Here is a 16863-nt window from a genome sequence, read left to right as displayed (position 1 = left end):
AGAATTTACAGCATACTTTTAGGGCTGCCAATAATATGCTACAGTTTGACAAGCACTGTTCAAAGATATGCTCGAGAAAAGTGAATACAGTTTGAGAGTCACTGCCTGACGCTAAGTTCCATTTACAGTTTTAAATGCACCGCAATGTCAAGATAGCGTCACGTTCAGGCGCAAAATTGCGAATCAAACTTTTTGCTGTCAAGATAGCGTCACCTTAGGGCTCATTTCAAAATTGCTTGGATGTCAAGATATCGTCACAAACAGGCACAAATTTTGTGGAAAAATAGGGTGTCAAGATAGCGTCATTTTCGGGCTCATTTCAAAAATTGCTTGGATGTCAAGATATCGTCACAAATAGGCACAAATTTTGCTAAAAATTCTGGTGTCAAGATAGCGTCATTTTCGGGCTCATTTTTAAAAATGTACTGTATGTCAAGATATCGTCACAAACAGGCACAAATTTTGCAAGGAAAATGAGCTGTAAAGATAGCGTCACTTTCTGGCTCATTTTGAAAAGTTCAGATTCATATTGGTTTCGGTTTTCCCATCGTAGATTGGACAAATCAAGGCGTACAGCAAAAAGACCGACTGTTTTGGACAGCTACAACCAATGCCAACAGCCTGGAATCACAATTCACCAATTTTCTTGATTCTTAGTCGTGTTTTGTACGTAAACAAGTACATTAAAACATATTATATAATAATAATTATAGTTAAAGTAATCAAAACACAACATGTTTACACGAATGGTAGTCTTAAACAGTATTATTGTAATTGCTATTTTAATATTTTATTATTAACATCTTCCGGAAGCTAGGCTTTCACTTTGCTTATTATTTTATGCACAGCCAAACCTTTTAGTTGCATTTCTGCATTTTATGTAACCCTAAATGACAATGCACATAGCAGGGCAAAAAAGCGAAAGTTTGTGAATGCATTTATAATATTGCGACTAAGCAGAGCTAAAAGGGAAATACGTTCAGAGCATTGGATACATTTGAAATTGCAGATTCTCTAGGGATACAGAAAGTTTCGAGGGAACTTTAATGATCTTATAAAGAGATTGTGATTGAATTTTGTTTTAAGAATACAAGAAAGGTTTAGTTATATAAATTGGTTTAAAACATATTTTTTGTAGAACTCATCTCATCTTTAAGCTTTAGTAAGTTTAAATAACTTTTGTGTATGAGTTATAAGCTTTTTTCAACAAGAACTTAGCAAGAAATGCTACCTGTACCTTACTTTCTGTCTGTGCTTAAAGTTTAGCTTAGTCTATTTTCGCTCTATTTGAGTAGAGAGCTTTTGGAATGTTCTGAGCCGGAGCCGGGAAATTGGGCGTTTGAAAATCGTTGGAAGCTCCAGTTCGTGTATTGACCCACATAGAGCAATGAGTTATTCATGTTTTGCGTAAGGGCCGACTAGCCAGTCACGGAGAAAGAGTCGCAGGCGTGCCAAATTGATGCTATCAGTAATGAATTATAATGCCCAATAAGCGAGTCCGCTGATAATGACGAGATGGTCCATTACATAAACGCCGGCACATTGCACCGCAGCTCCATCTCAGTCTCCAGCTTATTAGTGTTAATTGTGGCGACACTATTATTTCCATTTTCAATTTCAATTTCATTTTCATTTCCATTTCGCTTTATTCCACCGCTCGCCTTTGAATCGTCGAACTTGGCAAGTGTGTCTGTCCCCTTTAACGCTTAACGAGATTGCAGCTTGATGGCAGCTTGGTCATCCCATCCGCCGGCCATTGGCCACCGGCTGACAGATGAGTCTGGGCCAGACCTTATGCAATACTAGGGCCCTAAGGCGATTGGGACCGGTACCCGAAATAGCCACCGAGATACGCCGCCATCCAAAAGATATGGTGTCCAAAGAGTCCGAAAACTTATAGTTGATTCTGCCAACCTGAAGTGAGAAAGAAAGGCATTACAAAATAATCAAATGATATCGTTTAAGACTTAAATTTATGGCGAAGTAACTTTTTTTTGGAATCTGGAAGTGCAGTTTTGGGCTCCCACTCTGAAAGGCATTGGAAATCCGAAAAGATCAAACTAAAAATGGGTTATAATCCATCTTTTAAAAGAAAAAGTTTAATGTAGATTATTCAAGAATTCAACCACCAATTCAAAGAAGTATCCCACAAATCGGTAACCGACAGATCAAGTTATGGAATTTAGAAGTTCAGAGTTTGGCTCACATTCTGAAATCCATTGGAAATACGGAAAAATTGAACATGAAAATGGGCTGAAATTTTGACCCTCCCTTAAATAATAAATTTTAATGCAGGTTATTAGATAATTTAACCACGAATTCAAAGAGGCATCCCACTTTAAGATCGGTAACCGACAGATCAAGTTATGGAATTTAGAAGTCCAGTTTATGGTTCCCATTCTGAAATCCATTGGGAATACTGAAAAATCGAACATGAAAATGGACTGAAATTTTGACCCTCTCTTAAATAATAAATTTAAATGCAGATTATTAGAGAATTTAACCACGAATTCATAGAGATATCCCACTTTAAGATCGGTTAGCAATAGATCAAGTTATGGAATTTAAAAGTCCAGTTTTTGGTGTCCATGCTGAAGTCCATTGGAAATACGGAAAAATCGAACATGAAAATGGGCTGAAATTTTGACCCCCTCTTAAATGATAAATTTTAATGCAGATTATTAGAGAATTTCCTCACGAATTCATAGAGGTATCCCACTTTAAGATCGGTAACCAATTGATCAAGTTGTGGAATTTAGAAGTCCGGTTTTTGGTTCCCACTCTGAAATCCATTGGAAATACGGAAAAATCGAACATGAAAATGGGCTGAAATTTGAACCCTCTCTTAAGGAATAAATTTTAATGCAGATTATTAGAGAATTTAACCACGAATTCATAGAGGTATCCCACTTTAAGATCGGTAACCAATAGATCAAGTTATGGATTTTAGAAGTCCAGTTTTTGGTTCCCAATCTGAAATCCATTGGAAATACGCAAAAATCGAACATGAAAATGGGTTGAAATTGTGACCCTCTCTTAAATAATTAATTTTAATGCAGATTATTAGAGAATTAAACCACGAGTTCATTGAGGTGTCCCACTTAAAAATCGGAAGCCAATTACTCAAGCTGTGGAATTTGGAAGTGCAGGAACCTATAGAATATACCTCTCAAGGCCATTTCTTATAAAATGTGTACCTTTTTATTCACAAAAAAATTGAATAAAAAGGACGACCATTGGGTTTGTTTACAAGCTTAGTGATACATGTAAAAATGGCCATTTGGGGAAAGGGCGTACCGGAGAATAAGCGGGTGACAATTGCAGATGCGACAATTGCATCGATAAATCAGGCTTGTTTATGGCAACAGCAGCGGCCATAACCGTAACTCCCGCTGGTGGTAATGGTTCCCAGTTCGAAAATCGCCGAGCTGATAGTTTGCCCATGAGGCCATGACCTGACCCAAGTGATTTGCGTAACAACAGCAACAACACCAAGAAAAGCGGTAGGGAGTGTGGACTTTTGTTGTTTTTGGCTTTCCCAGCCAGTCACGATCGCCGCAATTTTCTTGTCACTGTCACCCGAAAAAAAGAAGAAAAATAAAAACCGCTCGGCACACGCAACAAAGCAAAGTAGCAACAGCAACAGCAGCAGCAGCAGCAGCAACAGCAACAGCAACTGCTGCAGACACAGCAGCAACATCGGCCTAAAAGACAAATAAACAAAGCGGCGGTCACAGTAAAAACTCCAACAACACGAACGGCAGCACTAACAGTAACAGAAACAGTAACAACAATAGCAAAAATAAAAAAATGTTGCAGCAGCAACAGCAACTGGCGATTTGCCGCTGCTGATAAGAAAAAAAACGGATGGCAAATTCACGGTGAATGCGAAATACTCTACTCAGGGATTGTTTTTTTTTTAATTAGTTAAATTGTAAAAATTTATAATAGTTAAACATAACTCCCAAGTGGAAAATTAAGTTGCGGCATTACTAGAAAATACATTTCATACTCAAAATGGTGTAAAGGTGTATAATGATATAAGTATGATGATAGCAAAAAAATTTATTTTTATTTTGTTAGAACCTTTTTAAGCCGAAAGGCGATGGTGAACAAGTCTTGGGAAAAAGATTTTTGAAAACTAACTGTAAAACCCGCAAATAAAATGGAAACTATTTTAAAGTTAAAAAATGTCAGAACATATTCTTGAGGGAATCTTGAAATACCAGAGGTATTCATTTACTTATGATACCCCATTTTGTGATAGTGTACAAATGGTTTACTCGCAAAAACAAAAACAGCAAACAGCCGCAACGAGCGACAATTTAACGAGGTTGCTGCTGCCGTTGGATGTTGCAGTTGTTGCTGCTGCTTGGTGTTGCTGCTGCTGCTGTTGCTGCCGTGTCTCCAAGCAGCAACATTTTGGCCTCTGTCTCTGCCGCAGTTGCTGCCTCTGCCTCTGCCTCTGCTGACTTCTTCGGGCGGCGGTTTCCATTTCATTTTTAAGCTAACGCTCGTCGCGCTCAGCGTTTTAATATTTAATTGTCGTCGATCGCGAACGGTTGTCATTGCTCCAGTGCGAATAGCTCTGAAATAGTGGTATTGCCATTTGGATTGCCACGGCCATACCGATACCGTTAATCGTGCAGTGATCGAGTGATCCGATCCGGGAATTCTTCAAGAGAATCGCAAAATACTCGAGTCGCATAGCATCAGTAGCATTTTTGTTCAGTGACCTTCTGTTTTTTGTTCAGTGTGGAGTTTATCTTTTGAACCCTGGCCATGACTCCCTGGATCGGTCTTTGTCTGGCCCTTGTGCTCGTCCTGTGCATATATCCCCAACATATATCCTCGCGGAGCTACAGCAACGGCCTGATCTTCTACGAACTGAAGACCCACCGACCCTACCTGCCGCCCACGGTCAGTGTGTCCAGGGGTCGCAACCTGGCCAGCGTGAAGTACTCGGAGAAGGGCTCCATCTGGTCCACCTTCGGACAGCCCTGCGAGTGCAGCGGACCCACCTGCGGATGCTGTGCGGGTCTCAAGGTCGATCAGTACCGATTCGATCAGAAAGGTGAGAAAATTATGGACGCATAAGGGAATTTTAAGGCACTTTTTCAGGCCCTTTTAGCAGGGTTCACCAATAAACTGCATCTTTAAATACGATATTTTAATTTGATCTTGAAGAAGAGTTTACCAAAGTAGGTCAGGGTGATATATTAAAGGACATATACTACTTTAGTAGCTTATACCTATAAATATCATTTTTTACTTTTGAGGTAGAAGGGTATTGTAAAATTGCACTAAGTACTAATAACATTTTGGGATAAAAAAAACCAGTTAAAATGTTGAATTTTTAAGTTTTTTTTATATTGAAATTTAATTAAAAATGTAGAAAAATATTAGCTTTTGTGAATGACATTTACTGTACAATGATTGTTAAAAATTCTTTACATTGAACAAATAACTTGATATAATTAGGAAAAGCATGGATAATGTTTATAGAGTTTGAATGAAAATTGTAGATTACATTTTAGTTCTTGCTATGATTATTTTTTCCAGTGTGACTTTAATTTAGTTGGAGAAAATATGATTAGAAGGTATTTCTTTTTTGATATGCTGTTCAGCCCTAATATCTTAATATCCAGTAATGAGCACCAGTTTAGTAAGCCCCCTTCGGATTGGCCCGATGGCCATGTGGCTGTGGATAAATTGAGATCGCTTAGCCGGCGATCGAAATCGGAATCGTGGCTCCTGGCCTGCGGGTGGTGGCCATATATTTGGCTGCGACTTGGGCTGGATTCCAGGCCGATTTCCTTGGCCAAGAAACCGATCTTGGCCGGAGACTACAATGCGAGCGGTGGTTTCCATTTCGCTCCGCTTCGCTTCGTGACATGCCAGCACTTGCCAATCAAAATGCCACAAATTGTTGGCGCTTCCAGCGGTGGCCACCCCCTCATCCGCTGATCCACCAACCATCCGCCTGGGATCCGCCGACAGTTTGCCACCCGCCACTTTCATTCATTGAATGGAATCGTTTCATTGTTGTGCCCGCCCAGCCTGTCTGTAATTTTCATTCAACGTTTTCTTTCCACTCTGCCTCTTTTTGCAGTGTGCGCCAACGTGAGCTTTGTGCCGCAGCTGGAGGAGGCCCAACTGGAGGTCTTCCTGAACGGCAAGCCCTCCTCCAAGTACGGGATCTCGGTGCGGGATCCGGCACCCTTCTGCATTCCCGTCATGATGGGCGTGCCCATGGCCATGTGCGTCCAAATGACCGAGGTCACCATGGTGGGCAACAACCTGAACATGTGCATGGACTTCGTGGTGCGGCTGGCCACCACGGATCTCTTCGAGATGCATTTCCAGTGCATGCGGATGGGCCTGGACGGGCTGCAGTATGTGGACAAGAACGGGAAGCCCGTGCTGCCAGCCGGAGGTGGCCAGAGCGACGATCCGGAGGAGTACGAGTACGCGGAGCTGGAGGATCAGCCGGAGGAGTATCCCTCGCAGGAGGAAGTCAAGGACGAACCAGATAAAATTCAGCCCCAGAAGAATCCTGAGCACCAGGAAGAGGATCAAGAGGAGAACGAGCCGTTGGACTATCCACCACTGATAAACAACCAAGCGCAGAAGACTCAGCCTCAGGAGAATCAGCCACAGATCGATCAGCAAAAGGAGGATCAACTCAAGGAAGAACAGCCTCAGAAGAATCAAACACTGGTCCATCCGCTTATAATCGATCAGCTCGAAAAGGATGAGGATCTACCAAGTGAAGATATCGGTTATCAGCCAATGGGTCAAATCGATCATCTGAATGAAGGTGACCATAATGAAGAAGAACCAATGGATTATCAGCCTTTGGAAAATCAACCACAGGAGAGTCAACCAGAGAATAAACAACCAGAGAAGATTCATACAGATATACCAGATATACACAACGACGATCCTTTGGAAGAAGATCAACCGATGGGTTATCAGCCCCTGATTGCGATGGACTCCCACAAAGATCAACCAGAACAACATCTTTCAGAGGATCAACAAGAAAATGAAAAAGAGGACAATAAAGAGAGTGAAGATCATCAGGAGGTCGAAGAATTCGATGAGGTGGAGCCTTCGCCAATCGAAAGTGAAATGCTAATGGCCAGCGATCAGGCAGAAGAATCACCTCTCGAAGAAGACGAAGAAGAAGAAACGCCAGCTGAAGACGCGAAAGAGACGGAAACAGAGGCGGAGAAAGAGGTAGAGAATGAGAAAGAGAAAGAGAAAGAGAAAGAAGTAGAAAAAGAGAAAGAGGAAGAAAAAGACACGGGGGCAGAGTCTGAGCAAGTGACACCTGACAATGACAATGGTTATGGCGAGAGCGGCCCGAGGCCAAGTCAGGTAATTGAAACAATTACAAATTCAATAAAAGCCACTGAGGCGCCCGCAGCAACAACAACATCGACAACAACGAAAATACCGACAACAACTAAAATACCGACCAAAATACCAACAACAGCTACAACATTTAACAAGCCAGACAATGTTGTTATTGATGACACGAACAATGGGGAGAAGACAGCAGCAGAAGACGAGGGTGAGAAGATAGTAGACGATTCGAAGAAAGACAGGGAGACGGCTGAAGAAGAGGGGACCGAAGAAGAGGAAGAAGTCGATGAAGAGGCGACAACACTGGCTGTTGAAATGGAAAACGATAGCGATAATGAGATAAACGTTGACGATGATGATGATGAGGTAGAGAAAAAAGACCAGGTGAAGGAACCCTCCAGCCAGGTTATAAAGGGGGAGAAGAAAAAGGAAGAGGGGGCGGAAGAAAAGCCCGAAGAGGTAGCCAAGAAGGGGGAGAAAGAGCCGGAGAAAGAGGTGAAGACAGGTCATGAAGAAAAGGTCAAGCCAGACGACACAGCTGCTGAAGAAGAAGAAAAAGGGGAAGAAGGGGAGGAGGCAGTCGAAGATGATAATGAAGAAGGAGAGAAAAACGAAGGAGAAGACGATGAAGAGGAGAAGGAGGAGGACGATGCCGAGGAAGAAGAAGAGGATGCAGAAGAATCCACCGAAGCAGCAAAGCCCGAGGAAAGCGCTGTGGAAATTGAGGAAAATAGCTATGGCTATCAAAATGCATATGCAAATGCAAATGAAAATGCGACGCCGGCAGCGAAGTCGTTGTCCCGACGTCGACGTCTGCGCAACCGCCCCCCTTCCCACCGACTGCCACGCCCCCTGAGGAGACTCCATTAACCCCTCCTTAACTTAATTTATTGTAATTCGTAATTGTTAATGAATTGTTAATGCTAAACGTTGAAGCCTGTTAATTAATACGTATTTATTGTATTTATTGAAACCAACTCAAAGCCAAATCAAGCGAAATAAATGATAATTGTAGTTTAACAACTGAAATTTCGAGTTAATATCGGTGGTTTTTCGAGGCCAGGTAAATGCAGTGCTGTGGATGCCCTGGGAAAATATTAGCTCAAAGTGAAACTTGGTTTCAGAAAAAATTTACTTTTGCCCAGGGCACTCTGGATTTTCTGATTTAAATAACCTGGGGCTAAATTCGCTTTCGAAAGCTGCTGATAATAATTTTTAATGACCAATTTTCAAGTCTAGAAAAATCCTTTCATATTTTTTATCTGCAATAGATTTTTAATGTGAATATTTATGTATATTTATGAACAACACATTATTTTTTAAAAATACAATAACCATAGAAAAACCTTTGTTTATAAAACAACAACAAATTGTTTGGAAATAAGATAAGCCATCTGATGAAGATATCTACTATGGGGATAAATAAATTAAGAGTCTCGATAATATTTCCCATCATTTTGGCTTTGCTATAGTAGTTGAAGTTCCTTTTTTGTGCCTAGTGTCTAGTGTTTCTGTTTCCTTGCCAAATTCTGGTTGGCCAAATTTAGTGTGTCCTTGAAAATTCTAGCGTAGTACCAATATGTCCTGGTCGAGCGGCCTGAACAATGCGGGCAAGTGCGTCCTACTCCCGCAGCTCCGCCCCTGGCAGCGGTTCGAGTGGCGCTCTTCCATGCAGTCGCAGATCTACCGGGATTGGGGCGTCTACTACACCCGTCGGCTCCTGAATCGCGAGGCTCTGGAGAGTTTTGGCAGGGCGGTTGCGGTCTGCAAGGACGAGACGTCACGCCCCAGCCTGATGTCACCCACTGCCGCCCCTGATCCCGTGGGCGTAGGCAGCTATTCGGATGGGGGCGTGGCGGAGACGGGCGTCTGTCGCAGGGACTACAAGTCCCTGTTTCTACGGGGTCGCTGCCAGCGATCGCTGGCCCGCCCCGATCTCGCCCTTCTCGATGTCCAGCGGGCCCAGAGGGCCTTGCAGCTGACCAGGTCAAGTGTTCCGGGCTCTGCCCAGCTCATTGCCGAGAAGTGCGACAACCTCTTCGAGGCCAACAAATTCGAGAACGCCCTCACCACACTCCTCACCGAGGGACGAACCTTCGGCGGACAGTTCGCCCAAGGGCGATTTCGTATGATCAAGGAAAAGGTGAGTTCAGTTTCCTCTTTCTTTTCATATATATAAAACAAAAAGCATTAGACCAATGATTTAGAGAAACTGGAATTATATAAATAATGATATAGTTTTTTCCCCATTGAATCAAGTGGCGTGCCCCTTTGGTAAACTCTGAACTAACTATAGCTATTAATATTAAAAAAAATTGAAAAAGAAACCAAAACGGATTGGTGTAATAATATAGTTTCATTCCTCGTAACAACATTAATATAATATTTCACTCCTTATACCGCCCTAAGACCCTCGACGTTTTCGAAGACACCTTGGGCGAGTCCCTGCTTCCCTTCATGCATCAGCACAGTGACGTCCTCGAGGAGGTCAGCCGCCGGCAGAAGAAGCTGTCCGCCCGCGACTCCAGCCCCCCTTGGAAGACGCTGCGGGACGGGCAGCAGTGCGACGTGCAGAGCGTCCTTGTCCGGGAGCCTGTACAGTGCACTCCCCTGGAAAAGGCCCGTCAGCGGGCGAGCCAGAGTCTGTACAACCACAACTACATGGGTCGCAATGCAGTCGACATTGCGCTCTTGCGTCAACTGCGCAGCGACCGCAACTTCCTCGATCCCCTCAGGATCTGGACCACGCCCTCCATGCGCCAGCTGAGCGAGGGGCAGTACGCTATTATCCGGCGGTTCATGGTGAGTCCGTAAAATAGGGATTTTTAATTGAGAAACATTCCTTCTTTAAAATTTGTAATACTCTGGTTTTAGTAATCCAAAAGGAATTAACCATACCCGTTTTCATCCTACCAAATTAGAAAATGTTGCAAGCCCGGAACCCACTGTACAATTGGCGGTACGTAAGGCAACGGAAGGGGGCGATTTGCGAGCAGGAGCGGCGGCGACGCAAAGAGATGCACCTGTTCCACAAGCAGTACCAGACGAGACGCGACTGTATGCGGATGTTGCAGGAGGTGCACCGATTCCGCCGGGAGGGGGATGTGGACAGGCTGTCCGACTACGTGGAGCACATAATGTCGGGGTTCATAGGACTGAAGACCCAGCGCACGCTGCCCTGGAAGTGGGAGCTGCTCAACGATGTCTACAACACCGTGGCAATGGCCTACTGCGATCGCTGCTCCGTTCCCGCCAATGTCGACTTCCTAGAGCCCGAGAATCGACCCGTTCTATACCTTCTGCGGTCGGAGAAGCTGCGCGACATTAGTGTGAGGCTGGGGGGGCCCAACATCTACCTGGAGATTCAGCGGGAGGAGGAGCGGCACAGTCGAATCAAGTGAGTGGGCGAGTGCATTGTGTCTTTAAGGAAGCCTATTCCAAACTTAAGAAACTTTCTTATAAACTATATTATTAAAATCATGAAGATAATTCAAGGTATATTCATATTTTATCACATTTTAGATTAAAATACCATATATTTTTTTAAAAGAATTTTGATTATGTCCCTTTAATATTAAGTTACTTAAGACCATTTTTGATATAAGATAACAAATCTTATAAATATTGTAAACTTAGTATTTAGTATTTTACTTTTAGTATTATTTTGAAAGACGTTTTCATTCTGTTCCATTAAGAGATTATGAAACATATGTATGTGTTGAACTATGTTGTATTACAAATATTGCGTCTTTTTCCCCTTAAGTCTTATTAACTATTGAAATTATTCATTTTTTATATCCAAAGTTAAAAGCTTTTAATTATATTTATTTATTTTTGCAGCCAAAAGCTGGAGCTTTTGGAGAGTCGTCTGCGTCACTCCCGCTACCCGATCGAGCGATCCTACCTTTTGTTCGAGATGGCGCGCTGTCACTTCAAGGAGTCGCGATTCGAGAAGTGCCTGGTGGTGGCCCGCAAGGCTTTCAACGGTGGGTTAAGCCTAGCTCCTTTCCCTTAACCCTCTAAACCCACTTAACCCCCCAGAGGCCCGCAGCTGCAACTGCCTGATCTGGCGGTTCAACTGCATCTTCCTCGCCTGCCAAGTGCACGCCGTGCTCAATCGCTTCGAGAGGCTGAAGGAGACCCTGGCCAAGGCCAGTCAGTTGGCCAGCGATCTGAAGGCCCCCAAACTGGTGGCCTACATAGGCATTTGCATTAACGTCAACAACTATGAACTGGCCAAGCGGAAGATGCGCCAGACGGAAATAACAATACGGAAAGTTCGAAAACGCAGTCCCGTTAGCACAACTTCGGTTAGTTCCCAGGGCTCTAGTAGTAGTAATCTTTAGTAATATCAGATACCGAACCCCTAGCTCTTAGCTTTGTGTTTCCCTTTTGTCTCTGAAACATAAAGCTAAGAGCTTCTAGTTTGGCGTACCTCAAAGATTTAAAATCATAAGCCATAAAATGTAACTTGTTTTTACCATTCGATGCGATGTATTTCATTTTGATTTGTAAATAAAAATGTATAGTTTTAAATATTATTTGTATGCTGGGGTTACTCAACAACTATTACAGTTATTTTATCTCATTTTAAATCACTGGAATCGAAATAAACAGTAAAAAACAGTATACTAACATTTAAAATAAGTTTTCTTCACCAAAAATGGGTTAAATGCGAATTCTCCCACGCTAACACTTCGACACAAAAGTGTTGGATTTTCACCGCATTTAGCGTTGGCCCAAAATGTTGCAATAGCTAAATTATTGAGCGAAGCGCGGGAAAAAATAGCGTAACAAAAAATGGCCCAAAGAGAGAAATACAAAGAAAGGGGGGCCATTAGGGCCGTGAAAAACAATATCCCCCCATAATCGGGCAATATTATATAACACTTAAATGCCAACAGCCAGAGCCACTGGAAATATTTAATTATGTCTTCTTTTTAGTGTCTACCTCTTTCGACCGCGACTTTACGACAATTATTACAATATTTATATATATTTTTAATTGCTTTTATTTTTCACATCAGCCGCAAATGTCTTTTGTTTTTTCGTGTGCTTTCGGTTATTTTTTCGTTTTATTCGTTTATTCCAAAACTTTGCATAAGCAACGCAGCAGGGGCGGGGTTTTTCGAGGGGGCCTCGACCATTACTCTTCATTTGTATGCCAGCGGGAGTGTGGGTGTCCGCTTTTTATTTCGCTTTTTTTGCGGAAAGAAAGTTACCCGACAAAAAATGTGAGATGGACAAGGGGCAGCCGCCAATTAAATGTTTTGCTTTTGCCGCTTTATCGTTTTTGGCAATAGCGCAACAAGCCATGCGAAGTGTCGCCGAAATGCGACCGAAAACCATAAATAAGCGCGAAGCCAGCAAAGTCGAGCAAAAAACCGAGCGACCAGCTGCATTTCAATTGAATTTCCAGCCAGTGCTTCCAAAACTGTGCGGGCTGTGGGAGAAATGGCAACGTAGAGGGAGAATTCTAAACAATTCAACAGTGGCCTCCATGGGTAAAACTAGCAAATTTAAGATACATTTAAAATGTCAACAAAAAATAAAATTACCCCTCAGTTAAAAAATACAAAACAAATTTTCTAACTGAATAAAAACTGAAAAAGTACACAGAAAAAAAACCGAGCCAGGATCAATTTGATATGCGCATGGTAAATTTGTGTTTTTTAGACACATATCATTTTTACCATCAAATAATGTCAAATTGATACCAAAAAATGTCAAATTGTCGATTTCTCTCTTTTCGGAAATTTCTTGACATCGAAAAAGAGAGGATGTAGCAATATGGCGACATCAATCACGTGAGTGGAAGCGAAAAGGATATATTCGAAATTCGAATTGGGCTAATTCGAACATGTTGTCTCGCTTGCACTAGGATGCGTTTTAGTGGATTTTTTGCCACTTGAATTTTATTTTGATGCAGGTCGGACGTTCATGGTCAGTGTAGTGTTTCTCCAAGTTGAAAAAAACAGGTAAGTAAACTTCATATATAATGTGTATACGTATAAAGTGTTATAAGAACATAATAAGTGGAAAAAAATAAAATGGTGTGCGGTTTTCTGAGTGGCTTTTACTATACGACTGCCCTACGACAAGAAAAACACGTGCAACTATGTGTGTACATACATACATACGAACGTATGTAAGCGTGCGTATCTGTAGAGGCTGCGCCGGCGTGAAAACAAATTTAACAAGTAACATAACATAATTGCATTTAAAAATTAATTTTTATTTCTACGCCGTCCTGCAAAGTCGCTTCTCATACACACTTATGTATGTATGGACAGATGCACGTACTTTTCATTGCCGTAAGAATGAATGTGCGTGTGAGAAACTAAAAATGCGCAAGTGAAACTAACTAAATTTTCGCTAAATCAAGACACACATTGTCATACACACATAGTTACGCATGCACATACATATGTATGTATGGACAGATGCACGTTCTTTTCATTGTCGTAAGAATGTGCGTGTGGGTAGTTTAAAAAAATGCATAAGTGAAATTTATATATCGAGAGTTTATTTAATTTCACTTGTGCATTTTTTTGCTTCTCACACGCACATTCTTACGACAATGAAAAGCACGTGCATCTGTCCATACATACATATGTATGTGCATGCGTAACTATGTGTGTATGACAATGTGTGTCTTGATTTAGCGAAAATTTAGTTAGTTTCACTTGCGCATTTTTAGTTTCTCACACGCACATTCATTCGTATGAATAAAAATTTACAGTGTTTTTGCGCTCAAACACGTACACACAAATGTAAATATTGGCCCTTTTTTTTTTAGAAAAAATGACGGAGTCTGAAAAGGAAGGACTATTAAGTTTCTTGACTGATCAGGACCTACCAATGTCCTGTTACGACTGTCTTATTGGTAAATATAAAACAAATATAGTGTATTAATTTACAATTTTGGTTTTCAGATTGTTGTTTTACTTTCCAAAGGCTCAAATATATAAACGATAGCGACTTGCTGCATATATTCCCAAAAAGAGAGCAGTGCGGGATTCTGGATATTCTGGAAAGTTTTTGAAAAACAATTTTTGTTATTACCCAGTTAATTGAAGTTTCCAATTTTAGCGAGCATTATCAAGCTTATGTGGTGGGTGCTGAATTGGAAAATTATAAGATTGATAATATAGAAAACTTTGAGGGCCCGCCGATTCATTTGTACATAAACTCTAGTAATAAGCTAATAAGAATAAAGAAATTTTAGTTAATAAGTATATATAAGTACAAAAATAAAGATTCAACGTAAATATAAAAAAAAGTGTAGATATGAAATATATATTTAAGTACAAAAATAAAGACTCAATGTAAATATAAAAGAGGTGTAAATATGAAATACAAATTCTTTGTAAAAACTGTAATAGGTAATAAAAACGTATAATCAAAAAGATTTGGCATATTATTATTTATTTAAATTTGTGTTTGACATTATAATATCAAATTTACAATAATATCATTTTGGTATTTTTAATATCCAATCTACTACAATGTAGATTTGAAATTATAATATCAAATTTACAATAATATCAATTTGATATTTTTAATATCCATTATACTACAATGTACCTTTGAAATTACAATATCAAATTTACAATAATATCAAATTTACAACCAAAACATTTCAAAAAATTGATACGCTATAATGTAAAAATGATATTACCGAAATATCGTTTTTACAATTTCGAACATATCAAATTGATATGTGCCGTATCTAGGCCGAATTGATACTGGATTTCATCAAATTGACCATCATATCATATCAATTTTTTTTTCTGTGTAGTATAACCCACTGCTAAACAAAGTTATAAAGCGTGAGTAATACAAAATATTAAGAAAACATTCTTAACTGAACATAATAATTTACAGAAATTTCCAAATAAGGTAATAGGGAATTCAGTGTTTCAATCTGCTATATGAATTCAAAGTCAACTGCATTTCGGAACTTGTAAATTTGTTAAATGTAAATACGTGAGTTATTTACCATTTGTTTGTGATCAATTGATAAATACATTTCATTTGTGTTTTTTAAAATCAACCACTTAGTAAAGGTGAGTCAGTGCCGCCAAAACCGCCTTGCTTTCAGCAGTGTGAGCCGCACTTGTTGCTGTGTGACCTGTGACCTGCGCTGCCACTTCGGGCCAATTAGCCAGCACTCATACGCCCTGTTGCATGCATAAACAGCACTCCAAATCAACGTCGAGTCGAGGGGCGAAGAAAAAGCAGCAGAAACAGCAACATTCTGCGGCTTAAGCTCACACGTATACCCAGAAATACATCGCGAAAAAAGGCAGTCAAATTCTTGACTTACCAATTTTTCAAATTATATTTCAAGTTTCATTTAAGGGTTTCATACAGGTTCATTAAAAATAGAATTTATATTTATCTGATTTTGTATCAAAACACATTTGATTAAAAACTTAAAAATCCCATGTGAATAAATGAAAATGTGGCATATCATTACGTTTAATATTTTCAACATTTATTTTTTGTAATATAAAAACCTAAGCCGGTTTTCTTCCAGTGTAAGTACGTAAAAAACTCATATGCACAGGTGTCTGGCCTGTCCAGGTGCAAATTGAGTTCGCCTGGCTCTGAAAGTTGACTTTGTGTCAAATGATAACAAACGGGGGGAAAGGTCGGCAGATGGTGGCTTTCCTGGGGCCAAAGGACCACAAGAACACGGCCAACGTGCCGCCAAGTGCCACCGAATACGGCCGGACACCGGGGTAATTAGCCGGACTTTGCCAGGAAAGAGCTGTGGTCAGGTGTCGACTTGGCCCAAAGACAGGCCTCAAGTCAACGCCTTTGAACAGAGGTGCTCGTAAAAGTGGTACAGGTTAAAAGGGGGGGCTTACTGTACCGATAAAAAAATTCGAACTACGGTATCTAAAAATATATATCCCGAAAGATTACAATATAAGCTTCTTTAGGAATTAAGTAGAAGATATATTAATTAAATAAGGGTCTCAGCTTCTTCACTTTTCACGTCTAAGACGAAGTTTCAGCTCAAGTTGTCAAACCAAATGTAATATATAAATAGCAATAGCAAGATTTTTTCATCGTTAATTTATTATTAAACAAATATTAAATAATTTGCTAAATAATAAACTGTATATACAACTATTTTTGTACTGTTTTTTATATCTTTTGGTTATACAAGTTTATTTGATAAAGCTTATCGTCTAACTATTGTTGTTTTTATAATTGAAATTAAGTATCTTCCCTTTATACTTATTTATTTAAGAGATGTTTAAGTATTTCGGAAGAAATTTGAAGGGGCCTAGCTTTTTTTTACATTTTTCTTTGATTTAATAACATTAAATTCTTAACCTAAGGAGGCTCAAAATTTAATTTATAATTTAATCCTGAATCCCTCGTTTTGTAGGAGCTACCTTGGACCTGCTCGAATATTCCGTCCGCGAATGTGTGGCCAAACCGGTGGATATCCTGCAGCGACTGTGTGCTCCTTTGAAC

The 16863-nt window shown here is 40.4% G+C and overlaps 2 protein-coding genes and 1 long non-coding RNA gene across 3 annotated transcripts; all 3 read left to right on the top strand.

Annotated features, from left to right (window-relative positions):
- Positions 1-4530: 4530 nt before the first annotated feature.
- Positions 4531-8361, top strand: LOC108016523 (glutamic acid-rich protein). The gene is made up of 2 exons (XM_036820605.3): positions 4531-5074; positions 6113-8361. The coding sequence occupies exons 1-2, from the start codon at positions 4783-4785 to the stop codon at positions 8236-8238; spliced, it is 2418 nt and encodes an 805-aa protein (XP_036676500.2). The 5' UTR covers positions 4531-4782; the 3' UTR covers positions 8239-8361.
- Positions 8362-8810: 449 nt separating this feature from the next.
- p-cup (presidents-cup) lies at positions 8811-11878 on the top strand. Its single transcript, XM_017083891.3, has 5 exons — positions 8811-9511; positions 9778-10170; positions 10290-10765; positions 11209-11354; positions 11410-11878. The coding sequence occupies exons 1-5, from the start codon at positions 8948-8950 to the stop codon at positions 11712-11714; spliced, it is 1884 nt and encodes a 627-aa protein (XP_016939380.2). The 5' UTR covers positions 8811-8947; the 3' UTR covers positions 11715-11878.
- A 1419-nt stretch (positions 11879-13297) lies between these two features.
- Positions 13298-15139, top strand: LOC136117847 (uncharacterized). Its single transcript, XR_010655415.2, has 3 exons — positions 13298-13346; positions 14168-14254; positions 14304-15139. It is a non-coding gene; the product is annotated as an uncharacterized lncRNA (long non-coding RNA).
- The last annotated feature ends 1724 nt before the right edge of the window (positions 15140-16863 follow it).

The sequence above is a fragment of the Drosophila suzukii genome, chromosome X (assembly GCF_043229965.1).
Source record: "Drosophila suzukii chromosome X, CBGP_Dsuzu_IsoJpt1.0, whole genome shotgun sequence".
Taxonomy (NCBI): Eukaryota; Metazoa; Arthropoda; class Insecta; order Diptera; family Drosophilidae; genus Drosophila; species Drosophila suzukii.
This window is presented reverse-complemented; position numbering and strand designations above follow the sequence as displayed.

Coding starts and splice junctions, on each gene's coding strand:
- LOC108016523 (XM_036820605.3), top strand. CDS start 4,783: ATGACTCCCTGGATCGGTCTTTGTCTGGCCCTTGTGCTCGTCCTGTGC. Junction 5,075..6,112: donor GTACCGATTCGATCAGAAAG/GTGAGAAAATTA, acceptor CTCTTTTTGCAG/TGTGCGCCAACGTGAGCTTT.
- p-cup (XM_017083891.3), top strand. CDS start 8,948: ATGTCCTGGTCGAGCGGCCTGAACAATGCGGGCAAGTGCGTCCTACTC. Junction 9,512..9,777: donor TTCGTATGATCAAGGAAAAG/GTGAGTTCAGTT, acceptor TACCGCCCTAAG/ACCCTCGACGTTTTCGAAGA. Junction 10,171..10,289: donor CTATTATCCGGCGGTTCATG/GTGAGTCCGTAA, acceptor CTACCAAATTAG/AAAATGTTGCAAGCCCGGAA.